Source organism: Mustela putorius, unplaced genomic scaffold (assembly GCF_011764305.1).
Source record: "Mustela putorius furo isolate JIRA1106 unplaced genomic scaffold, ASM1176430v1.1 tig00000198_pilon_pilon_pilon, whole genome shotgun sequence".
In the NCBI taxonomy this organism is placed as follows: Eukaryota; Metazoa; Chordata; class Mammalia; order Carnivora; family Mustelidae; genus Mustela; species Mustela putorius.
This window is the reverse complement of record NW_025421311.1, coordinates 4,454,441-4,480,596: the sequence shown is the minus strand read 5'-3', so window position 1 is coordinate 4,480,596 and position 26,156 is coordinate 4,454,441. Positions and strand designations below refer to the sequence as shown.

At 40.5% G+C, this 26,156-nt stretch overlaps 1 protein-coding gene across 2 annotated transcripts in view; it reads left to right on the top strand.

The window, feature by feature from the left end:
- Window positions 1-26,156, top strand: part of GUCY1A2 (guanylate cyclase 1 soluble subunit alpha 2) — a 327,843-nt gene that overhangs the window by 55,701 nt on the left and 245,986 nt on the right. For both annotated transcript variants that reach the window (XM_045077525.1, XM_045077524.1), the window contains exon 4: window positions 15,208-15,926. In XM_045077525.1, the coding sequence (XP_044933460.1) occupies window positions 15,208-15,926 (719 nt within the window). The remainder of the gene's footprint in view (window positions 1-15,207; window positions 15,927-26,156) is intronic.

Genomic DNA, 26,156 nt, shown 5'->3' with positions numbered 1-26,156 from the left:
CATCCTTTTCTGAGTCTCAGGTCAAGAGGCTGTAATACAGAGAAGAGTCTGCCCTAGTTCCTTAGTGTATCTTACTGTTAGACTAGGCATCCGATATTATAATCTGTAAAGCTTTCGTATCAGTAGACAGGTCTTCTTAGTAATGCCCATGCTGGAGATTTTTGCAAAGAAAGAATTCAAAACAAGAAAAAGAAACCTTAAATAATGGCTTGGCGGTGTTTACTGAATGCTCTTCATAATGGCAAAATATTGGCAACAACCCGCGGTCAGACTATGAAGAAATGGTGAATTAAGAGACGATAAGTCTGCTTTCAAGCACATGACACAGCTGTTGTATCATGAGTGAGAGTGATGTGGCAAGAGGACGCTGTAGCCTGGGGGAATGTTGGTGATGTCGTAGCTCTGGTTCCCCAGAAAGAGACTCTGGTGAAGATTTGTGCTCAGGATCCCTCACTATCAATGGCCCAACCAGGCCAAAGTCATTAGGTTTCAAGTCCTGAGAATACCGTGAGCTCACGGCCTCCCCTCCAGTTGTTGTCCTTTCTGAGTGTTGGGTAGCGTGGGTTGGGTTGGCACCTTCCACATCTCACCAGACCACTTCCTTGTGAGGCTGGGAAGAAAACAGGATGGGTGCTGGGGGCACTGGGCCGGTGGGCGTGTGCAGTCACAGCCAGTCACAGCAAGGATCTTGGCTCAACTTTTCAGACTCGCCTTCCAGGAGGCGAGGAAGAGACTACCCTTGTATTCCAGCTCACCTCCAGCACCGGCCGCCTGGGGGTGCTCGCTGCCCTGGGGAGGGGACAGGACACCTGCCCAGGGAGCTTTCTTCAGCTGGAGGCAATTTCCAGAGCAAGACTCTGATGAGAGCTGACTGCTGTGACTACCTCCAGTGTGTGCTAGAGAGAAAATATTACATGAAAAGTGGCAAAAGCAGAGTGTTTTGGTGTACGTGATAAACCCAGCTGTGTAGAGAATGTGTGGGCGTATAGCAATCTGAGGGACACAGAGAACGGACATGGCTGTGTCATAAGAGGGAGAGAAGTCGAGAGAACATAACCGTCTCCCCAAATAAACCATGAATCCAAACAGAGTGTAGGTTTGCTTGTGATAACAGGAGATCTCTGGCGCATATGGTCTCCTCCTCTCTTGATTCAAGAAGATAACCGTTTCCATCAGTTCTTGCAGGGGTCAGGTTCTCCCTCGTGTGCTGCTCGTGGAACACGATGAACAGAGCTCAGGGTTCCTGTCAGATTCACGTCCAGATGGTAACAGCCACGAATAGTTGCTGTGCTCGAGATGTTTCCGTCATCCCTTCCTGGGGGACCTCCCCCCACAGAAGAGCCAGTGGTCATGGGTTCAGTCCCTACCTGGGCTGGTGGCACTGCCCCGCTCCCCACCCTGCCCCACAGCCCTGAATTGCTTCCCTACCCAGCCTAACTTCTCATCTACGCACGATCCAAAGATGTGGATGGAGCAGGGCGAATAAATCAAATACAGTCTGGAGCGTGTGCTCTAGTGAGGAGGAGTAAGTACAGACCCCCACTTCCCCGCGTCACAGCTCACACACGCACAGGAGTGCAAGCCCTGAGGAAAGGCCTCTCCCGTGGGCTCCCCGACCCGAAGCAGACCTCTTGTGTCTCTGCTGCCCGCCTGTCTCCTTCCACGTCACGACTCGCAGCGTCCTTCCCCATCACACCTGCCGTTATTTCTCCCGTGCGCTTGCCTTTCCTACCTACTCACAACGGCTCTCGTGAGCTGCCTTTAATGTGTTTTGAATTCGTTCTCTGAAAACAAGATGGGAAGGCGGAGGAGAGCCTGTGAGCTATTTTCAGGCGCCTTAAAGGGTTTCTGTGGGGGAGAGCAGAGGCTGTCCTAGAACCAGTGGACTCAAGTTGCAGGAATAGATTTTGCCTCAGTGGAAGAAGGAAAGAACTCTGTGACTCGTAGGGATGCTGTTGGGAGAGCAAGTTTCAGGAGCTCCTCCTGGGGAGGTGTGGGGAGTAGAGAAGGGGGACTATGTGTGAGGACCATTGGGTTTTCATGGAGGCTGGACGGCGCCAGTACAACTCCAGTGTGCCTGGTGACCCCGTGTGCTGATCTTCTGTGAAACCGTATCACTAGAAATTCTCTTTAAACAAACATAGACGTAATCTCATGCTGTTATCCTCCAGAAATATAAAACCATTAGGATTGCTTCTTTGGGAATCCTATGAAGTCTGCCATATGTTACTGTGAAAGTCACATTCGGATGTACGGTGCACTACTTTCTGTCACCCTTAAAATCTGATGCTATTTGGCTTAGGAGACACATATTTTTGCCTTTGGCTAACTTTTTATTACCTAATTCGTTTGGAAAGTTGTAAACATTTTCAGATTCCCATCGACTTTATTTCTTTACTACAACACCGCTTTCATTCCAGAAATGAATCCTTTCTGTACAAATTGGACAGAAGCACAGCTCCCAAGACCAGGTTGGAGCCATGGAGGAGGGTGAATCACAATTTAGCGATTGTAGAAGCATTAGGTATGATTAGCCCCTTTGATTCTGCCCTCTGCCCATCCATCTGGTGGAACTGAGGCTCTCCGGCTGCCGCTGTGGTGGCCTCCTTTGTGAGCAGGGCCGGTCACCACCCAGAGAAGCCGCAGTCCATGCACGTGCATCATAACCTCCTCCTCCACCTTCGTAGCCATCAGGGAAGGAGGAGTAGAGTGTGGGTATGAGAGAGGACGAGTACTTCTCTGCAGGGAGATTCCAAAGCCTGCAAGCCACTGCCGTATTCTTGCAGAAGCGGGGTGCCGGTGTGAATACTGGGCAGAGACTGGTGTGTGCCCAGCTCCTCTGGGAATTAGCGTGTGTGGGTGTTTCTCTGAATCTGCACCACCCTGCTGCTGGGCTTCGGGCTTACTGTCTTCCACTGCCGGGCGCTGGAATGCTTGGGAGGGAAGCCTGGAAAATGTGAGAAGCCCTTTGTCACCAGCCAGGTGGCCAGCTTGTGACAGCAAACATAGCGCAGAGCTCTGATAAGGTTGCCTGATGGCCCTGTGCTGACCTGAGTCTGTGCCCTCCCGGGTTCTCACCTGTGGCTGGCTGCTGGCAAAGGAACAAGCACTCCCGGTAAGCGCTCAAGCGCGCACACTTATCGCATCGCTCCTGCCGCAGCCCTTTGACACGCCCGTGCAGAAGGGCCTGCCGGCAGGTGGCAACACCACAAGAAAGCAACGGAAAAATTATACAAAGTAGTACAGTATAGTTTTTACATGTGTTATGTAATGTGCTCCTTATTTATTTTATGTATAAGTCTTGTGACACATGGTTGCATTTATTTATTATTTATTCTTTTATCTGTTAATTAAAAAAAAAAATCCACTATGGGCAAGCCAGTGTGCGAGTAATGAGCGTTCCAACACTGGTCTTCGCTTTGCTTCTCTGAAACTCCGTGTGAGTTTCTCTTCCAGGAACTTGGTGTCATGTTCTTTTTGTCTGGAATGGTTTCCTTGCTTTCTGTTTCTTCTGGGTTGCCTAGATGACTTATTTATCCCTCAGGTGTGTCACTTTTAAAGGACACTTTCTTTGACCCAGTGGACTGTACTGGGTCCCTGGTACGTGCTTTCAGGTGCTGTGCCCCTTACCATGACACTCACCATGTGGGTTCTGGATCATTGCTGGAGTGTACCTTCCCCTTCGGGATTGGTCCATCTTTCACGTAGCTCAGAAAAGGGAAGATCCTGGTCTGTGCTGGTCTCTGTAGTACTCCCAGTACTCAGCACTGAGACGGACACTGACCAGGTGTCCAGGTGACCAGGTGACCAGGTGTCTCTTATACAAATGAAAGAATAAATGTTGAATAGGATGTAACTCTTGTCTTCAGAGAGGTCAGGTCTGGTGGAGGAGTGGACAGACATGCAAATGTTGTGTGATAGATGCTAGAGGGTAATCACAATGTGCCGCAGAGGCCGCTATCTCAGGGTGAGTGTCAGGGAAAGCATGCTGGAGGAGCGGAGGTGCGAGGGTCTGTAAGGTGAGTCTTAGCAGACAGCTAGCTAAGTGGGTTAGGAGAACAGCATTCCGTTAGGGAAACAAAATAAAAAGCTAGCACATACAGGAGCCCATGTGGGAGACAAGGGTTGCTGGGCATGTTAGGAAAGTTCCCAGTGGTTCTTGGTGGTTGTGCGAGGATGTGAATTGGGCAAATTGGGGGAGATAAGGATCGGCCCAGAGAAAAGGCTGGGTCGAACTTTGCTGAGCTTGTATTTTATTCTAACGGCTGTGGATAATCCTGGGAGGGCTTAATGCAGAGAAATGACATGTAAGATTTATGATCCTGAAGAATGTATGGAGAATGGATTGCAGAGAGTTTGGAAAGCAGAAAAGTTAATTACGGGGCTGTTGAAATAATTCTAGTCTGTGGATCACAGTGACCTGAACAAAGTGTATGCACACATACACACACTCACATGTTTTTTTTTTTTTTAAAGATTTTTTATTTTTTATTTGAGAGAGACGACAAGTAGGCAGAGAGGCAGACAGAGAGAGAGGCGGGGAAGCAGGCTCCCCGCTGAGCAGAGAGCCCGATGCGGGGCTCGATCCCAGGACCCTGGGATCATGACCTGAGCCGAAGGCAGAGGCTTTAGCCCACTGAGCCACCCCGGTGCCCCCACCCACATTTTTATTAAAATAAAATTGTACTCTAAACATTATTCTGACAGTTTTAATTTAGCTTTGTATCTTACCAACTCAAATACATCTTTATGTCTTTTCCTGTGTTGGTTTGCCACTTTTAATTAAAGAATGCATGTACTCTCTTAGATTTTCATCTAGGTCTTGGTCTTTTACATCTTAACCTTCTAATTGATCTTAAATTTTGATTTTGTTTGTGATGTGAGATGGGATTTAATTTTGTTTTCCACATGGCTGGTGCCATTTATTAGGTAAACCATTCTTTCCCCATTGAATTAAAGTGCTATTTTGTGCTACATTAAAACTTCTCATATATACAGATTTACTTCTGAATTCTGTATTCTGACTCAGTGTCTTTGTTTATTCCTGTGGACATAACAAAGGTAGTTGGAGTGCATTTCATTTATTCTAGTATCTGGTTCCTCAAAGGAATCTTTCTATTTAAACATTTTGCAGCTATTCTAAGCATTTGTTCTTACATATGAATCTTAAAATGATTGTACTGGTTAGAAGCCTTGTTGAGACTATAATAAGAAATGCATTAAATTTATACATTAATTTTGGGAGAATTGGTAGTTTTATAATAGAAGGTCTTCATATTCTAAAATATGGAACATTTTCCCATTTGTTGGGTTTTGTTTGCTGTGTTAAGATTTTATAGTTTTCTTAATATAAGTTCTATGCCTTTCTCATGAAATATAGGACTTCAATGTTTTTATTTCTACTTTGAATATTTTCCCATTTCTACTTGTAGATTCTTACTGCTAATACGGAGAAAAGCTATTGATTCTATATTTCATATTCCGCTACTTTACTACAGTTTTAAAATTCTAGTGGTTTTCTTTCTCTAGAAAATGTGTTATAAATGTTTTGAGCACCTAAGGGGAGAGGAAAGAAAGCAAGTAAACAAGAGAAAGCCTCCAAATTAGAAGTATTTTAGTACAGTGTTTTTCATTATCAAAAAAATAATTTTACTCTTCAGTGTTATTATTTATTTACATATCTCCTAGAACTTGCTGGAAACTGCAACATAATATTGGATAATGGTGACAGGAAACACATCGATCTCATCTCTGATTTTAGTTGAAACATTTCTAGTGTTTTACCCTTAAAAGAAGCTTTGCTTCTGATTTTTGGAAAGCAACATTTATTATATTTAAGCAGTTTCTTTATATCCTTACTTTATTCAAAAACTTTTTAAAAAATTTTATTTTTTTCAGTGTTCAAAATTCATTGTTTATGCAGCACACCCAGTGCTCCATGCAATACGTGCCCTCCTGATACCCACCACCAGGCTCACACCCCCGCCCCCCCAAACCCTCAGGTGGTCTCTCAAGAGTTTTTTGGACGTTTCAAAAACTACTGATAAAATCATTTTCTCAATTTTTTGAATGTGATAATTTTTGCTGATAGATTTTCTGATATAGAACTATCTCTTTCTTTCTTTCTTTCTTTTTTTTTAAGTTTTTAAAAAAGTAATCTCTGTACTCAATGTAGTGGTTGACCCACGACCCCAAGATCGAGAGCTGCATTTTCCCCCGGACTGTGCCAGCCAGGCACACCATATACCTTTTCATTTCTGATATAAACAGTATTTGGTCAGAATGTATTTATCTATAAGTTTATAGATTCTATTTGCTACTGCTTCAGCAAAGACTGATAAGAGAAATTGGTTTTAGCATACTACATCAAGTTTTGGCATTAAAATTATGTGGCCTTAATAAAAATAATTGAGTAGTGGGCGCCTGGGTGGCTCAGTGGGTTAAAGCCTCTGCCTTTGGCTCAGGTCATGATCTCAGGATCCTGGGATCAAGTCCCGCATTGGGCACTCTGCTCAGCAGGGAGCCTGTTTCCCCCTCTCTCTCTCTCTGCCTGCCTCTCTGCCTACTTATGATCTCTCTCTGTCAAATAAATAAATAAAATCTTAAAAAAAAATAATTGAGTAGTTAAAATTTTTTTCTATGGCCTGCAAATATTTAAATAAGTTTCTAATTATTTATTTTAAAGACCAGGCAAAACTCAGATTGTCCATTTCTTGGTGAATTTTGGTCATTTATATTTTGCCTTAAAATTATCTATTTAACATTACATTTATATGTTTGATGGCAAAATGTGATTTTTTTGATTTCTCTATTTCTTCTTTGTAAGTACCTATGTCATCTTTCTCATTCCTAATTTAGTATATTTTTCTCTCAATTTCAACTTTTACCTATAAATTTTTTAAAAACTCAACACAGCTTTCTTAATTTGAAAGCTTTTTTTAAAAAATTAACATATAGTGTAGTGTTTGTTGCAGGGGTACAGGTCTGTGATTCATCAGGCTTACAGGATTCACAGCACTCACCATAGCACACACCCTCCGCAGTGGCCATCACCAGCCACCCTATCCCTCCAGCAACCCTCAGTTTGGAAGCTTTTTATTTGCTTTTTGCTGAAAACATTGATGACATAATCTTTGTTTTGAATACAGTTTTTGCTGTCAGGATTTGTATGAAGTAGTCTTTTCATTGATTTCTTAGAAGTTATCATTCCAATTTTGATTTTCTCTTTAATTCAAGAGAGAATTAAATTTCTCTTTAATTCAAGATGATTTTTGGTCATCTTTTTGTTATTTGTAAATATTTATTATTTTTATTACTATTAGAAAATGTGATCTACAAAATCTTTACTTAAAATATATTATGGAAATTTTCTGGCCCAGTTTTTGAGGAATTTTTGTAATTCTTCATATGTATACAAAGATATATATGCAAGTACACAGATTAGTACATTGTATACCTATACATATGTGTTTGAATTTTGCTTGTTAATAATTTTAATCTCATTTTTTCCTGTTTTGACTTTCTTATTAGTTTTTGCTTTTTATTGTTAATATGTATTCAATTAATCAATGACTTTGTTTTTTTAATCTCTGATCGTTTTGGTTCTGGAAAAGGCACATTCAGGTTTTCCAGTATAATTTTATTTTTTTAAATTTATTTATTGTTATGTTTTATGTATTTTTATTTACCTTCTCTATGATTTTGCTTTTTTGTCTATTAGAGCGATGGGGTCCTGAGAGATGTGTATTAAAGTTCCCCCAAGTAATTGTATAGAGTTCCTTTATTCTTAATTTTTTAAGTACATAAGTGCTTTACTGAAATATAAATCACATACCTTACAGTTCACCCATTTAAAGTGTATGCTTCAGGGTTTTTAGTATATTCATGAAGTTGTACAACCATCACTAAAGCAACTTGAGAACATATTTATCGCTCCATAAAAACCATGTATACATTAGCAATCAGTTCCTAATTGTTTTTGCTTTGTGTATTTATCTACAGTGTTGATTGGCTTATGCAGGTTTGTATCTCTGAGGTCTTTATAAATTGTGATTTTGTTATATAATGTCTCTCTTTATCCTGATTCACATTTTTAACTTTAATTCTACCTTGTTTGATATTAGTACCGCTCCTCGCTTGTAGTTTCTTGGAATTCTTTGCTACTGCCCACCTTTTATTTTTTAAATTGCTTCCTGTAAGTGGTACTCCTATGGGAGAAGTGAGATTTCCTGCCCCTGGATGGGAGGATTTGTTTACATTTACATAAGTATGTAATTTACTTGATTTTCTTTCTTCCATCTTGATTTCTGATTATTTATTTTACATCATTTTCCGTTATTTTTTCCCTCCATTGATGAAGCTGAATCAACATATGTATATATTTTTTTACCTTCATAATTTGAAAGTTTGCCTCTGCTTTCCCATTATTGGTTATCTTCCTTCTGCTGTTATTCAAATTAGACCCACATGTTTTCTCATTATTTTAAAACAATTTATTACTTATTTTCCTCCTAAGACTATATTTTGTCCCTACTCACCCAAATGCCATTGAAAAGAGACTTTCAGAATGCTCCTACTTCCTTCCTTTCAACTACTTCCTCTGTTTCCCTCCAGCTTCCCAGCCCCGGGATTTTACTGAGATGGTTTAGTTCCAAAGTATAGATAAAATGTACCCAACAGGAGTCAGTTCAGTAACTTTTATTTAACATTCATATTATAAATTTAAAGATAATCTGTCAGTGTCCTGTGTGTGTGTGTGTGTGTGTGTGTGTAGTGCATTTATCAATCCATATGATGTTCTAATTTTTAGATTTGGTTTCTGGGTGAAAAACATATTCAGTTTGGCTTCATCTGCATTGTGTGATGTTTCCCACTATTAAAATTTATATGCTATGCATATTTTAAAGCCTATCTTCGCATATTCTCAAAATTAAAAACTTGAGACTTAACCATCATAAATATTTTGGTCCCTAAAGCACTTAATATGCATCTGATAATGCCTCTTCCTTTGGGTATTCAAGGATTAATGTAAAATCTGTTAGAGGCTCCCCTGTTGTAATTCTTAGCAAATTCTTTAATAGCTCAAAGATATTAAAACCCTGTTTTTTTAAGAATCCGAGTGTATGTCCTGTTTTCTTTAAGTATATCATAAACTTTAAAACCATTAACTAATTTTAGTTCACTTAGACTTAAAAACAAATACGTAACATAAGTTGTGTTCTTTTTTGGAGGGGGACAGAGATGTCACAGAGTCATCAAAAGGAGAATGACATGTCTCCAAAATAGTAGAAAAGGATTGTTTAACTCTTCATAGATTGAGACCAAAATTGGTAGGGTCATTCCTTGCATTATTATCCTAGCATTTTTACTTCCTTAAGGACAGAGTACTCTGAAACTACAGAGGTTTGATATCACTCCAACAGAGATTCAAATGAAACTGTATTGATGGATCAGATTAAGAACAATTTTCTTAAAATTAGAATTTGGGCGCTAGGATTTGTTGAGAGCCTTTCTCCTTTGTTATTGTCTAGACCTATATGTATAATATTGACTGTTAAATATCCTCTGGGTGGAGATCAGCTTCAGTCATTTCTTTGTAGATCGGCATGATATTCGAATAATAGTTTCATAGAAGTGTCCTCAAATTAGCTGACAAAAACCTTAGGGGCTAGCTAGATAAAAAAGTTGTTTCTGGACAAGTGCCATATGCTATCACTTATGTATGTGGAATCTAAAAACGCCAAACTCTGAGAATGGTGGTCACCAGGGATTGGGAGATAGAGGAATTGGGGAGATGTCAGTCAAAGGGTACAAACTTCCAGTTAGAAGATGAGTAAGTTTTTTGGGAACTGATTGTACAACTTTGTGATTATTGTTAACAATAATGTATTACATACTTGAATGTCGTTAAAAGAGTGGATCATAAATGTTCTCACTACAAAAAAAAAAAAAAAGGGAATTAAGTGACCTGATGAAGGTGTTAGCTAACACAACAAGGGTAATCATTTTGCAACATAAATGTATCCAAAGAACACACTGCATGCCTGAAAGTTATACAGTGTTATGTGTCAGTTATAGCTGAGTAGAGGTGAAAAAAATTGTTTCTCTAAAAAGATAATTATCTCCTTAATATGTAGTGAAATCTCTTTATAAAGTTTGGACTTAAGATGTAGTTGTGCTTGAGTTACATTATTTAGATATTAGGTTGATGAGGCCTAAATAATTTAAAAAAAATTATGGGGTGTCTGCCAGTCACAGAAGCATGTAATTGCCAGGCACTTCCCATCCTCGGTTGAACTTTATGTTGCTTAAGGATACCCCTGTTGCTTTGGTGTTTCTCTGTGTTAGTGGAGACCAGTGTCCTTGTTGGGTGATAAGGATCTGGACTTAAAAACCTTCCTTTATTGATAGAGCTTCCCCTGAAGGAGCCAAGATCCTAGCCTGTGCTGTATCTTTGGTGCCTTCTCTTGCTATTTACTTGGTTCTCAATGAAAGCACCATTTTCCAAGTCTAGAGGTAGATTTATTATAGTTTTACAAAGTAAGTAATTTTATTATCCTAGCAATATTAATTCACATTCTGAATACTATTTGTTTATCTGCCACCCACTCCTTAACCCCTTACACCCTGTATTCTGCCCTTTCCCCTCCACTGTTATTGCTGTCCAAGGTCCCCAAAGTGCTGACCCATCCAATTTACAGTTTTCTGTCCTTACCTTACTTGACATTGCTGTGGCATTTGATAACTGTTGACTCTTCCTCATAACTCTTCTGTTGACTTCATTGATGCATTAGTTCATTCAACATCTAGTTAATATTTATTGAGCACCTACTAAAGGTCACACAGAATGCTGGGCGTTGATCATACAATGTTGAGCAAGACATGCATTTCCCACCTCCCACGCAGAGGTTTTTCTCTTTCGACACTGCGCTTATTTCACAAGGTGTAGTATTAGACAATCTTCACCTTGAGACCAACTTGGGCACCTTGAGAGAACTTGGGAAAAAATCTCTTAACATTTTTCATGTGTAAAATGAGGACAATCAAAAATACCTACCTGATAAGAATTTTTTAAGGTGTAAAGACATCTTTGAAAATGTTCGGGACATCGCTTAACATTCCTTTCACTGGGACTTCTCTAATTCCTATAATCTTTTAAAGACATTGCAGCCTCCCTCTGGGTGGTGTCTTTGATTCTGGTCTTGGCTCCCTTCAGTCCAGCCTCTACATTGCTCATGAGGTAACAACTCATCCCCTTACTCCTGTTCCCTGGATGTTACCCACTTACTGTTTGCCCTTCCCTGATCACGCCGGACTCTTCCATTTCTCTTGCTCATCTGTATTCCATTAGTGTCCATCCATTAATGTGATTGTTCCTTCATTACTGGGTTTTTGAACACCTGCTTTTTCTATCAGTCTCTGTCAGACATTATCTCTCACAGGAGAGAGTCAGACATTCTTGTCTGCATACTTTCATAGTATTCCCATGTGCCTCTGTTACAGCCTAACCCCACTGTGATTTAATTATCTGTAGAGTCTCATATCAGAAAAGAATGTGTCTAGTCATCTAGGTATCCTTAAACGTGACACACTGGAGCTTTAAAAGCTTGATTAAATTTTCAAACAAACACTGAGAGGCAAGCTTAGTTTCTATGAATGAAATCTTAGTGTCTGTGTGCCAGACATTATGTTAGTGATGGGTATGCAGACAGAAAGGGGATGATGTCCTTGTCCTTAAGATGTGCACAGTGTGAAGTCAGACGGAGAGCAGATGAGGGACAAAAGATTCATATCATCAGTGAATAGATTATTTCCAGCTAAAGGATGTCACGTTCAGGCTTTTCATTTTTCTAAAGAGGTGGATTAACAGTAATTTACAATTCCAACTTCTAACTTACTTGTTCTTGAAAGCAGTTTTTTTGGTAAGTTTTGCCCCTAGAGGATTGTATTCTTATAGACCCAAATGTCAGGCTGTCATAGCATTTTCTGGTGGGAGAAGATGAGCGTTGTCTATATGTGTCAAGTGAGTTACTGTAAGGAGGGTATTTGCAAGGTTTGAAATGTAAGTTCTGGCTATTGATTTATAGCATGTTTGCAAGAGTAACAGCGAATGTGTGCTAGATTTCCATGTTTCCAACTGGAAGTTTTTTCTTCTTTTATGATCTTGTACAGTTCCATAATAATTGTGAGAACAAAATTCTTTGTTAGTTAATCAAGGATTGTGATTTTATAGAAACGCCATGTATAGGATTTGAGTGTAATATTCAATATATTTCAGCTTCTCTTTATTGATTCAAGTCTCTCTAGCATCCTCCTAGGTCTTGGCGTCATCACTGAAGAATTCCTTGTACCGAAGTGCTTTGTAAGACAGTGAGGATTTCTAGCTGGTGGAATGCTGTACTCAGAGTAGTTTTTACTTTGTGCCCCTGGTGGATTTACTTGTTATTTTCTGGATGATTTGGGGGGATTCTGGCATTGGAAATAGAACATAAGCTTACCGTATTATGTTTATATATACATGTCCTTTAATAATTCTGAGGACATTTTCAGTGTTATGAAAAAAGCAAGTTAGAAGAAATTCTCTTTTCCTTTTCTATGCATAAAGACCCTGAATCCTTTTAAGATCAAACTCTTCAAAGAATAGAAGCAATCCATTAAATGTTTTTAGTGGCACATTGGATTATGTAGTTCATCAAGTATAGTCAGCTTAGAGGAATTTTTATTTGTTTGGAATTTAGTCTTTTTTTTTTTTTAAAGATTTTAATTTATTTATTTGACAGAGATCACAAGTAGGCAGAGAGGCGGGCAGAGAGAGAGGAGGAAGCAGGCTCCCTGCTGAGCAGAGAGCCCGATGCGGGACTCGATCCCAGGACCCTGGGATCATGACCTGAGCCGAAGGCAGAGGCTTTAACCCACTGAGCCACCCAGGCTTCCCTGGAATTTAGTCTTAATTAGACTTTTTTTTTTGTAAGGAAAACACTTAATAGCAACCAAGAACATAGTCTTTGAAGAGCTATCCATTTAATTTGTATTAGAACTTTTTAGTTATGCAGTGATGATGATACCAGGATTTGGCATAGGAAGATACTTTTGGAAGGAATTTTCAGACAGTCATCAAACCAAGAGAGCATGGTTTTAGAAGCCTAGAGAGAAGGGTGGCTTAGGACGATGAGATGATCAGTAGAGTCAAATTAAAAGAAAAACAACAAACATGGTAAACTAAGGTAGGGATTGAACAGCATGTATTGGCTGAAGCATTTATAAAAGTAGATTCATCAGAGCAGTTGGAACAGAAGCCAAATTGCAGTGAGAGTCAACCACCTGGCTTTTTTCCTTCTACACTGGAGGACTGGACAGAAGAACCCTATTATTATCAGTCTGGGCTGGCATTACTGTTAGGGAACTCAGCACAGCTGAAGGGCAGTCTTGTCCCATGACCACGTAGGATGTGTGGTCGTATTTTTATCCCAATGGGTGACTTTCTCAGCTGGACTTGCATGTCAGATCTATGAAACCAAAATTTAATGTGAAATTCTTCTTAATAAAAGACCTCTTTCTTACTTAGATTTTCTACTGCTTTCGTTTCACATTGCTTTTAAGGACTTTTTTGTCAAACTGACTTCTTCACTTGGCTTTCACAATGTTTATACTCTGTAGTACTCTCTCAAAAAATATTTGATGTGTTTGACTATTTTTCAAGGGTTATTGTTGACTGATTTGTCCCCAATTTCTGTGGGGAGAACCCCTAGAAATGACAAAGTAGGAACAGCAAACCAAGCCATAGGCAACCCAGACTGCTCTGCACTTGAACAGGATGCTAGCAAGGTGACCTGTGTCTTTTCCCAATCCTGCCCTAGCTTTAGGACCTCCTCATAAGATGCAGTAGACGAGGCAAGAAAATATGAATATGTGAACTTAGATGTATTGATTTCAGCCAACGTCCGAGGAGAAGCCGTAGCATGACTCCATGTGGAGGATTCCTTTGCCTACACAGTCAACTTTTGTATATGCACTGTAGACTTCCTCTTCGGGCCATAAATTCCCTCCATCTTTTTTCCTCAGGTGATCTTTAAGGGTGGATCATGTGTGACTGTTCTAATTTCTGCATGAAGCATTGTGTGTGTGTGTTTTGTTATAATTCCATTGCTATAACATAGAATTCCTTTGGCCATGATATGTGGAAGTATGAACTGAGAAAACAAAAGCTCTTAACTCTTCCTGGGGAGATTACTGCTCTCCTCTTGGCTACTCTCATTTTTGTGGGTAGAAGAATGCAACTCAGCCCACAGACCTGCCATTTTTAGTTCCTTGTTGGGTCTCTCTCACCGGGGCCCGACTTAATTCCTTCTCTTGACACTGGACAATCTGACGCCTTTCCACACTCAGGTACCATAAGTTCCTTCTCTGAATGATATATTCTACTTAACAAATGAACTTTGATAAGCAAGATAGTAATAGCACATGGGCACAATAGAGAAACAGTGCTCTAGTTGCTTCTGAAAAGTTGCTTTAACGAAGACGGAGATCGTTCAGATGGTCTTATTCATGCCAGTTATAACAAATGCTTCATGGTATTGGGAAGAAGAGTGAGCAGCTCGATGAGCAACGTGTGGACAGTTTGTGCTGTAGAGGTGGAGGGGAGGGACACGTGAGTCCGCAGAGCACAGAGGATTTCTAGAGCAGCAAAACTACTTTGTCTGATGCTCTCATGGTAGACACAGATCATGACACATTTATCCAAACCCAAGGGTGTGCACCACCAAGAGTCAACCCTAATGTAGACTGTGGACTCTGGGAGACGATACTGGGTCACTGTAGGTTCATGGATGGTAACAAAGGTACCACAGGGGCCTAGGACCAATAGCGGGGGAGGGGGAAGTTGTGTGTTTGTGAGGAGAGGGTTCTCTGGAAAATATCCATACTTTTTTGTTCAGATTTGCTGTGAATCCAAATCTGCTCTAAAAAGATGAGACTATTGAAAAATGAACAAAAAGACTCCGAAGTTTATGCGCCTTTCCATCTTAGAAGCCTCCAGAAGATGAAATGAAATTTACTTTCTCTAATTCAAACTGAAGTCATCACTTTGGGAATCTGTAGGCCCAAGGGCAATACTTCTCACTCGTTATCTCCTTTGATAAGCATTAAAAAAGCTATAAATTCGATAATTCTCTTCGACTTCCCTAACATTGCCTTCCTGTTTACCTCCAGGTTTGAAGTTTGAGGAAATCCAAGAGAGATTTGGTGAGGAGTTCTTCACTGTATGCTTCGATGAGAATGAGCGAGTCCTTCGAGCTGTGGGTGGCACCTTGCAGGATTTCTTTAACGGCTTCGACGCCTTGTTGGAACACATTAGAACTTCCTGCGGAAGACAGGCCACGCTGGAGTCGCCGTCGTTCCTGTGCAGGGAGCTCCCCGACCGTGCCCTGATGCTGCACTATTTCCACCCCCACCACACCGTGGGGTTCGCGATGCTGGGGATGATCAAGGCCGCAGCCAAGAAGATCTACCGGCTGGACGTGGCCGTGGAGCGGGTGGCCGCTGAGAAGCTGGGCTCCGACGCTTCGACCCCTGGCAACTGCAGCTGTCTTACTTTCCTTATCAAAGAACGGGAAAACACCAACGTCCCGAAGAACCTTCCCCAGGGTTCCTCCCACGTGCCCGCGGACCTCAGAATCAGCATCAGCACCTTCTGCAGAGCTTTCCCGTTCCACCTGATGTTTGATCCGCACATGTCCGTCCTCCAGCTGGGGGAAGGCCTGCGGAAACAGCTGCGGTGCGACACTCATAAAATGCTCCAGTTCCAGGACTGCTTCGAGATCGTGTCCCCGCGGGTGCAGGCCGCCTTCGACAGGGTCCTGCTGCGCCTGTCCACCCCCTTCGTGATCAGGACCAAGCCCGAGGCTTGTGGCACTGAGAACAAAGATAAGGTAAGTGGCCATGGGCTGGAACTGGGTGACGGGAGCTGGAAGAGTGCGTAATTATTCCAGTAAATTACGTGCTGGCTGGCTGTCCTGCTAATTATTTAGGCAAGAGAGCTTAAAGTGCCATTTCGGAAGTCACTAGTGGCTGGATATATGTAGAAAGGTTTGGCCTCCTTCCCAGCCATTTTGCATAGTGTCTGCCTCTTCCATTAATTTATTTCTGCATATAAAAAGAAGACACTTATTAATACCAGCCATAGTAATTACAGAAATGATAGGACTCCCTAAAAACCTGGTACTGTAAGCCCATGACTAGTTCACCGATTTTGAAGTCAACTTAAAAAGACAGATGGTAAAACCAAATCCCACATCCTGGGTCCTGCTTGTCTTCTCCTAAAAGAAATGGGGGTGAAAAGCTAGCTCCACTTCGAATGTGCTCTGCTTGAAATTTCATAATCGCGGAACATCTGATTTATATCCTATTTTTGGGTCAGTTTGCCAAAGAATGGATTTTCTAAAAGTTGGGAAACTAAGGGACGATCTCAAGCCTTCTTTTCTAAGTAGAGTTTTGTATTGAAACAGAAACTCCTTCCTTTAGAACATGACTGCTATGTGGAGAACACAGTGACCACTAAATTATTGTGAATTTCTTGGAAGCCCCTTTTTGGAAAGTCTGGGTTATAAATTATAAAGAAATGAAAAGCTAAAAGGTGAATCTTAAATCCGTTTACACAAATGTGTTCCTTCAGGTGAATTTTTATTTTAGGAGAAGTCAGCATTAAAATAATGAAATGTAAAGAAAAGTTAATCATTACTCTTTGAAATACAGTAGTAAACAATAAAGATGCTACTGTTCTGGAGTAGACGCATGCATGTATGTGAGTTCAGCTTCCCGTGGAGCCGGTCAGTATTTTGTATTGAGGACAGTAAAGCTCCTGTAGGTGATTCAGCGTCTTCCCAAGCATTCTGGGGGAAACCGTTGGCTTTTGGAAATGAACAGGCTGGTTTGGGCTAAAAGGGAGAGTTGTAGAGATGATTACAATGAATATTAAAATGAATGAATGAAAAATCCCATTTTCCAGAACACCTGCCATCAGAAGTAAACAAGGGAAAAGCCTCCTGGAAGCAGACCCAAGACATTTCTGAGGATTTTATATAGCATTCATGTTACAACTGATTTTTATCATTTTGAAATTAGTGGAAAAATTTTCAACAAAATGCTTGCAAGCTAGGGAACAATGCCCATTTCTTCAGGGTGACCGGGTCCTGTGATTTCTCATTTTTCATTATTTATGTTCAGTGATTTCAGAACACCTGCGGTTAAACCTGAAATTCCAGCTAGGCACATTTGGATATTTTAGTCTGAATGAATTGTTATTTTTTTCTATGTGATGACACAAGTTTTAAATCACATGTGCATATTTTTCTATACATTTACGTGTTTAGCGATTGCTACCCACTTTTGAAGCTGTTTAGAAAAGAGGAAAGCTGTTAAGTGTGTGTTTTTGCCCATAGTTGCAGTTGATTTAGAAGGGGAACTATTCTATCTTTATAATTTAGAGAATATTAAAGCTGTCTGTTCTGTTTTACAGAAGTGAAGTGTTTGGTTAGAAGGGTTTGAGCAGTTTTGGCCTTTGATGTCAAAGTTAATATTTTTGAAAATGTGCCCGAGGCGGATGGTATTATTACCCATGTTAATTGCTCTGTATATTTTGTAGAGTTGAGAAAAATTAATTCAGTTTAAAGGGATGGTTTCAGATTTTTCCCTCTATATTTCATCTGGCTTGTATTTCTGTTTAATTTGTATACCAGGGTAAGGGATCGGCATCGTGAAATGATGACTCAAATGTCAAGGCCCCTGCCAGTTCCAATAATAAGGCACAGTTCTTCTCATTGAGAAGGTGCAGTTATAACTTAAACATGGCTGTGGCAGTTGAGAAAGAAAGCAGTAGGCTGGGGTTTTAGTTAGAATGAAGGCGGCAGTCCTCTCATCCCTGTGTTTCCGCTTCTGTCCATTCACCTGGCTTCGCCACGTGGGACATTTGGGAAGCTGTTGTTGGCCCAAACTGAAGCTGTGGTCCATAAAGTTAGGACACGGAGTCTTAGCCAGATGGGAAACATTTTTGAATTACTGTTTCCAAATCCCAGATTTGCATTTTCTGAACACATGGAAAGAGGAAAGAGAATCAAGGTTAAAAGTTACGGATCTGTTGATAAATTTGACCTTGATATTCATTGCTTTACCCATAAGAGCTCTTGTTAATAAGTAACTCCATGTTGTCTGAAGCTTCTAACTGTTGACTGGGCCTTGATAAGAAAGGACAATTTTTAAAATGATTTAGGACGCCTGGGTGGCTCAGTTGGTTGGACGACTGCCTTCGGCTCAGGTCATGATCCTGGAGTCCTGGGACCGAGTCCCCCATCGGGCTCCCAGCTCCACGGGGAGTCTGCTTCTCCCTCTGACCTTCTCCTTGCTCATGCTCTCTCTCACTGTCTCTCTCTCAAATAAATAAATAAAATCTTTAAAAAAATGTTTTAGGATATTCCTTGGTCTAAAATGAAGGCTTTCAAGATAATTTTAACTATTTTGGCTATGCCCTTAATACCAATGAACTACCACTCCTGCAGTCAAAAAAAAACAAAACAAAAAACAAACAAACAAACAAAAAAAGCCCACAACACCCACACCCCAGAAAATGAAAACCTAGAAGCTACTCATGTAGTTGAGTGGCAGTGATTCATTTGCAGAATGAACTGTAAAGTGTTTGCTAAACCACGATCTTCGCCAGTCTGTGCGGTCAGTCATTGGTTAACTGTAGACTAGAGAGGCACAACATGCTTGTGAGCAGTTTCGTGATCCAGGAATGAAACAGAAAGCCAGCATCCTGGTTCCAGAGGATTCACATCTCGATTGTGCACTGATGAGTTACAAAGTCAGAACGGTTGGTTGCCAGAAGGGAGAATGTCACTGAGAGACATCTGACGCAGTCATCAGTGCAGGCTGCGACTCAACGGAGTTCCGAGAGCAGGAGGGACTCTTCTAGATGGACTGGCCGAGCTTTGGATCCCATCATTTGGCTCCCTGTGTGTCTTCTAAGCCATCACCCAGGCCTTCCATCATCTTCTCTCTCTTTTCTTGTCCTCCCACATGGCGTGGCTGTGTTTTTATCTTTCCTTAAAGCTCAACTTTTCATCATCTTCCCTTATCACATGTGAAGCATTACAGATGAATGAATTTGTTCATTATTTTAAAAAGTACAGATTCAGCATTGGGAATTAATGTTGTATTGTCCATCTACTTTAAGATTTTTTTTTTTTTTTTTTTTTTAAGAGAGAGAGAGCATGAGAGGGGAGAGGGCCAGAGGGAGAAGCGGACTCTCCGCTGAGCAGGGAGCCCAGCCTGATGCGGGACTTGATCCTGGGATTCCAGGATCATGGCCTGGGCGGAAAGCAGTTGCTTAACCAAAGTGAGCCACCCAGGCGCCCTGTCAATCTATTTTAATTTGTGCTGTGCCTCATTAGGTCATTCCGATCTCACCATTGTTCTGAAAATTTGGAAGTTTGTTACCTAAATCTTTTGAGGCATCATGGTGTGTTTAAGAAGAAATTTGTTGGAGTCTGAAGTGCACTTTGAGGGTTCCCGTCTAGTCCTATAAATCAAACATTGACATAGATTCCAAAGCCTGGTTGTGTGGAGGAGGCTGTGTTTGTAAATAGGGCTGTTAGACACTGGAGGAGTGGCACCCAGCCTCCTCCTCTGCTTTGTAAGGTGATGGTGTGTGAGGGGAGTGGCAGCAGCCTGGGGGAGGGGCGTCTCTACACCCGTGGTTTTGGCAAGTCCATATAATCTGAGCCTCAGATGAATACATATGGAAATTAAGGAACCTAGATGAATAATTACTATTTTTACCCCTTTACAAGTCATCTTGAACATGTGTACATTTATAGGAAGTCATTGGGTCATGAAACATCCATCATCCCTTGGATTGAATGAATTCAGGTACATTTCAAAGAGAAGCAGAGGGGATTCTGACTTCTCAACCATGAAGACCTCATCCTATTATCAGGACTAGGTTAAAGTAATTCTCTGACAGCTTAGGCTGCCTCCCTCAAATACTTATTTGGGAGGTTTAAATGACAGTCCATGTCACAGTTTTCTCTCTTCAGCCCCAGCGTGCATCACTGAATATTTGTTGATCATCACTTCTGCCATTATTGTCGTTCTGCACCCTTGCAGCCTTGGTCCTATCTGTTCTCCGCACTTACTGCCTTAGAGGAGAAACCACGACATCAGTAGCTTTAATGATTTTAGAGAAATAGCAAGCCTACCTCGTAGCATCTCCCTAAAATACAACTTGGGGATCTGCTTCTTTATAGACTGTTAGTTGTTTCACAATCACTGGTCTCCTTTTCAGATCCACTGAAGTTTGGAATCAAGTTTTTATTACCTGTGGTGGTGCCAGTAGGTTCCAAAGTAAAATGGGCTGGTTTGCCTAGGTGCAAACTGAAATAGCAGCAGGTTCGAGAAACAATAAACAACATGAGTTCTTTTGACATTTTTTTCTTAGTAGCAACGCTTCAGAGAACTTTAATAACGTTGTGGAGGGAGCCAGCTTCTGAAGCGCATCAGCCCTACAGTGGTGCCATGGCCTTGTTACTCCTCTTACCTTTGTTCTCAGGATGGGAACTGGGGAAAGGCATTAACCACAACACATTTCTTTGTCAATCCCTAGAAATAGTGTCATATTTGTCTTACTAATTAGAAGCTGCAAAACAAATGCTTGGAAATAGTTTCAAAGAATAAAGGAGGAATTAACCTCTGATTTTCTGTGGTCAGCTCAGGTTCCGAACTAGTCCTTTCTCTTTCCTGGACACGGCCCATCTTCTGACACGGTGATTGAAACATTGAAAATGTTTTTGTGAATCTTACCATACCATAATGACACCATTGGAAGACAGAGTTCACCTGGCTGTGAAGAGTACATATTTGAGGGGCACCTGGGTGGCTCAGTGGGTTAAGGCTCTGCCTTCGGCTCAGGTCATGATCTCAGGGTCCTGGGATCAAGCCCCGCATCAGGCTCTCTGTTCAGCGGGGAGCCTACTTCCTTCTCTCTCTCTCTCTCTCTCTTTTTCTCTGCCTGCCTCTCTGCCTACTTGTGATCTGTGTCTGTCAAATAAATAAAAAAAAAATACATATTTGACTTCAATGTAAACTTAATTTGGGAAAAGGTAAGCATTTCTCCTCTTTTCATGTCAAAACATTCTGCTACAGAATTTCAAATCTTGAACAATAATTTTCATGATGGACAAAATGCCATTGGGACTTTCTCTATAAATTAGTATTAGAGAACATAGACATCACTTCATGCAGAATTATTTGGAGTTTGCTTTGCTTTTGTAATTACAATTCAGGTCTTTACTTTTTGTTTGTTTGCTTATTTATTTTTCTCTGGAATTGCTCCCTGACCATAAGCTGCCTTTTCAAGTAGGTTGGACAAATACAGATTCTGAGGCAGGTGTTGCTGAAGTTCATCCTGGTTCTTTCAGTTTAAAATACCTATAATGTTAAAATCCCTGTACAGTGCTTGGTTACCGTATAGTTACTGAATTCTGTGTAGTCAGAGGACAAGGTCGATGTTACCTGGTGAATTATATATTCCCTGCGGTGATCTTCATGCTTCAAGTGCCCTTTTTATGTGTTTTTATTTTTGTTATCAGGAAAGATTGCACCCTTGAACTTACAAAGGAGCTGCCTTGTACCATAGATCAGACATTGCTGAGTTCTAGTATGGTATCTTCTGGGTGGGGAGGCCTGGCCCCTTTAGGCACAAATTGTTCAGAATCTTTAATTGCTCCTTTGGTTTTTAACTTAGAATCATTTCATTTTAGCTGATATCTTTCAGTCTCAGGAAATTAAAAGCTGAAAAGCTGTTTTGAATTCATTGCCTGCCTTCTCATTTTTAATGTGCTCTCTTGATTCACATGCATGTTTTTCATAAGTCTATGGTGCAGTGATTTTTAGTAAAGGTATGTCATTGTGCAACTCTCACAGTACAATCTTAGAACATTTTATCACCCTCCAGAGTTTCCTGTGCACATCTGTGCTCAGTCCTCGCTTGCACTCCTGACCCTAAGCGACCACTGGTCTGTTTGCATCTGTATACGTTTCTTAAAAATATAATCACACAAATATGTCATCTTTTCTTATCTGGCATAAGAATGTTTTTGAGGTTTATTCATGTCGTACGCATGAATAACTGTTCCTTTTTAGTGCAGTGTTCTGGTGCACAAACGTACTGCAGTTCTTTTTTGTTTTTTAACCCACTCACCAGTGGACGGACACTGGATTGTTTTCCGATTTGGGTTGGTAGGGATAATATTGCAGTGAACATGTGCATGGGAGTGTTTCTGTTGGATACATTTCCATTTCTCCTAGACCTGTTCCTAACAGAGGGATTGCTGTGTCATGCTAAGTTTAACTTTTTAAAGGAATTGCCTCACAGTCGGACAAAGAGGTTTTGCCGTTTCGCATCTGACCAACATAGGCAGGTTCAAGTTTCTTCACGTTCTCACCAATACAGGGTATTAGTACTCTTCTGGACCATGACTGTCCTGGTAAATATGAAGTAGAATCTTGGGTTTTAATTTACCTTTGCCCCGTGACTAATGATGTGAAGCATCTTTTCCTGTGCATATTAGCCATTGGTAGAATTTCTTTGATTAAATGTCTAATCAAATGTTTTGCCTATCTCTGTGTTGTTTGTCTTCCTATTGAATTATATATATTTTTAATCTATACATGCTGGATATTACATTGACTTCAAAAGTAACTAGATATTGACTTCAAAAGTAACTGTCTTTTGAAGCACAAAGGTGTTATGATGGTACTATTATTTGTTTTTGATCTGATAGCTAACAAGTCTTAGTCTAACTCAAGGCCATAGAGATTTTCCCCTTTGTTTTCTTCTAGATAGTTTATAATTTTAACTCTTATAATTAGATTTGTGATTCATTTTGAGGCATGCATTGTGTATACCACGAGGGTCCGAGATTTTGTTTTTATTTTTTAATTTTTTTGCACATGGACTTCCAGTTGTCCCAGCAGTTTTTGAGAAAAATGTTTTCACCATTGAATTGGCTTTGCAACCTTTTCAAGAATCAATTGTGACCAGACATTTTTTTCTAGCCTTTCTGTTTGTCTCCATTTTTAAAAAAATAGCTAACTGTATGGTGATAACACAGTGGGTCTTTTTTGTTTTTGTTTTTTTGTTTTTTAAGGATTTTATTTATTTATTTGACAGAGAGCACAAGTAGGCAGAGAGGCAGGCAGAGAGAGGGGGATGCAGGCTCCCCGCTGAGCAGAGAGCCTGATGGGGGGCTCAATCCCAGGACCCTGAGATCATGACCCGAGCCGAAGGCAGAGGCTTGACCCACTGAGCCACCCAGGCACCCAGTTATATATGTTCTTAATCAGGTTGAGCAAATTTCTTTCTGTTTCTAATTTGTTGAGACTTTTGATCATGAGTAGGTTTTAGATTGTGTCTAGTCTATTTTCTCTATCTATTAAAATGGTCTTATGGCTTTGCCCTTAATTCTTTTAATAGGACATATGATATTAACAATTTCCAGATGTTGAACTAAAAATAAAACCTTGGGATAAATTCCCCTTGGTCATGTTTACATGTTATAAACCTTTTTATATGTTGCTGAATTGGGGTTGCTAATATTTTGTTAAGGATTTTTGCATCTTTGTTCATGAGAGCTATTGGTATATAGACTTTATCATTTCTTTTAAAATTTTTTCCTGTGCCTATATGGGAACAGGGCTGCTGCACTTGAACCCTAAGGCCAACAGCGCCTTTGGATTTCCCTTTTTTCTCTGAGCAGCAGCTGAGTTAGGGACCGGTGGAGGACTCCAAGATCATTAGACAAACATTACTGCATGTCAGAGTTGTTACAGCCACACCACAGGATACATCCCCTAAGAGAACACACAACAGTTGTTGCAGTAAACTTGACCCCGTACTCCTCAAAGGAGGACCCCAGAGCCTGCTGATCTTGCTGTCACTTGTGTGGTAGGAAGACAGCTCGGGTGGTGCAGATAACGGCTGTCTTCCTGAAGACTGTGGAGGCCTGGCAACACAATAAACTGGATTGTCTTTCCTCCTTCAGACACATTTGTCTGTACTCCTCAAGGATTCTGGGATTTCTCGTTACTGAGTTCCACAACACCCATCGCAGCCTAGTTCTTGATTGCGGTAGCAACTTGTAAGTTGTTCTTTAAGCTATGTTGTCTTTCTTTTTTTCAAGTGGATTTTTTTTTTTTCAAGTGGATTTCATGACCGTGTATAATTATTCTGATTCTGATTGGAAGAGTTAGCTTTACACATGTCTTGGTTGGGCCTCTTCCTTGAGCAAGCGCCGAATGGGTGTGGAGAGGCAGTATTGTGTGTGGTTAAGATTGGAGGCTCCAGGACAGAACTTCCCAAGCTCAAACACTGTCTCTGTCATTCCCTAGTGGGATGACCTTGAGCAATGTAACTTTTAAAAAAACTTGTGTATCTTGCCAGCCTCACGGCCCTGGCTGGTGGACCTTTCTTGTCCGCTCTCATTTTCTTTGCAGCAACTATCACATTCTTCTGATGTTTACAAGTAACTTTACCACTTGTTTCCATTTTACCAATAAACTTACTTAATGTTTCCTTGGCGGTTTTCTGTATCATTAAATCTTGGTTTTGATGTAGCATACATTGGCTAATTGAATTAAGAGAAGTTGTGGTTTTGATTAAGCCCTACTCTCGTTCTTAAATTTGACTGTTATTCATTCTTAATGTGGTTTAATATTTAAAGTGTGTGTGTGTGTGTATTTATGCAAATCATTCAAACCATACTGGGATACTAAAAGATATTAAATGCCTTGTGTGAAAATACTCATAAGGTTGTGGAAACTGCCTTCAAATATTTGAAGAGCTATCACATAGAAGACGGATACTATTTATTCTGCTTTATTTCAGAAGGCAAAACCAGGATTGAATTGTAGGTGATAAGGGAGTAGATTTGGTTTAGGATTAAGGGGAACCTTTCCAACAATTAGATATATTTAAAGCAAAGTGAGTTGCCTTGTGAGATAGTCAGCTCTGCAGAGCTTGGGAGTTCCAAAATATCTTAAATGACGACCTCTTAGAGATATTTTATTGCAGATTCAGAGAAGGCACCCCAGGATCTTCATAGGTAAATAATACCATATTATTTTTATAATGCTGTTTTAGGAAGTGAGAGTAGTACCTGTCTTTTTCTTTTTCTTTTTGTCTATCAGTCACATCAGCTGACGTTTACTGTGCTTACCACTCGACAGGGAGCACTGTGCTCAGTTTTATGTTTTTAATTTTTTTTTTTTTTGTCTGAGTATAGTCAACACACAATATTACATTAGTTTCGGGTGTACAGTGTGATGATACAACAAGCTTGAACATGACCCTAGCTCACCAAAAGGGCAGCTACCATTACTCTGGACACTGCATCCCCCCTCCCCCCTGCTCGCTTTGCCTTCTCCCCTCCCCTCTGGCATCCTATAGTCTGCTCTCAGGGTTTACGTGTCTGTTCTCACTTTATGTTTGTGGATGTGTTTGTTTTTGCTTCTTGAGATCCCACATATGAGAGAGATCATACCATAGTTGTCTTTCTCAGTCTTTCTCAGTCTGACTGGCTTCACTTACAGGCGTTCTATGCTGTTACGAGGATCAACTTGGATACCGTTTTCTTTTCACTGAGGATATGATTTCACCTGGAGAACTCATGACTTTGTGAGATAGACAGTTTTGCAAAAGCTGTAATTCTACTGATCAGTCCTTGTTCTCTTAGAATGTAGTACGTGGTGCCCTGGAAAATTCAACTCACTAACGTAACTTTGACATGCCCCTTTGTTTGGCAGTCAGTTTCCACTCCTCAGAATGCAATGAAAATCTGATTTCCATGACCTGTTAGGGATAGGAAAATGTAGTAAAAGCTGCCTTTTTCAACTTACAGGTGTACTTTGTAAGAAAGTTATTTATTTATGCTTTTTAGTATCTGTGAAGTTGAGCCTTAGGCAATCTTGAAATAAGTCATTAGGAGACTTTCATAAGTTTATTGAGTCCTATTTGTTAGAAAATAACAATTTTCAGTTTCTAGTTTGTTGGTGGTTAAAGACTGATTTTTATTAGGTTGGTCTGTTTCTGTGGAACTTTTGAAAAATAA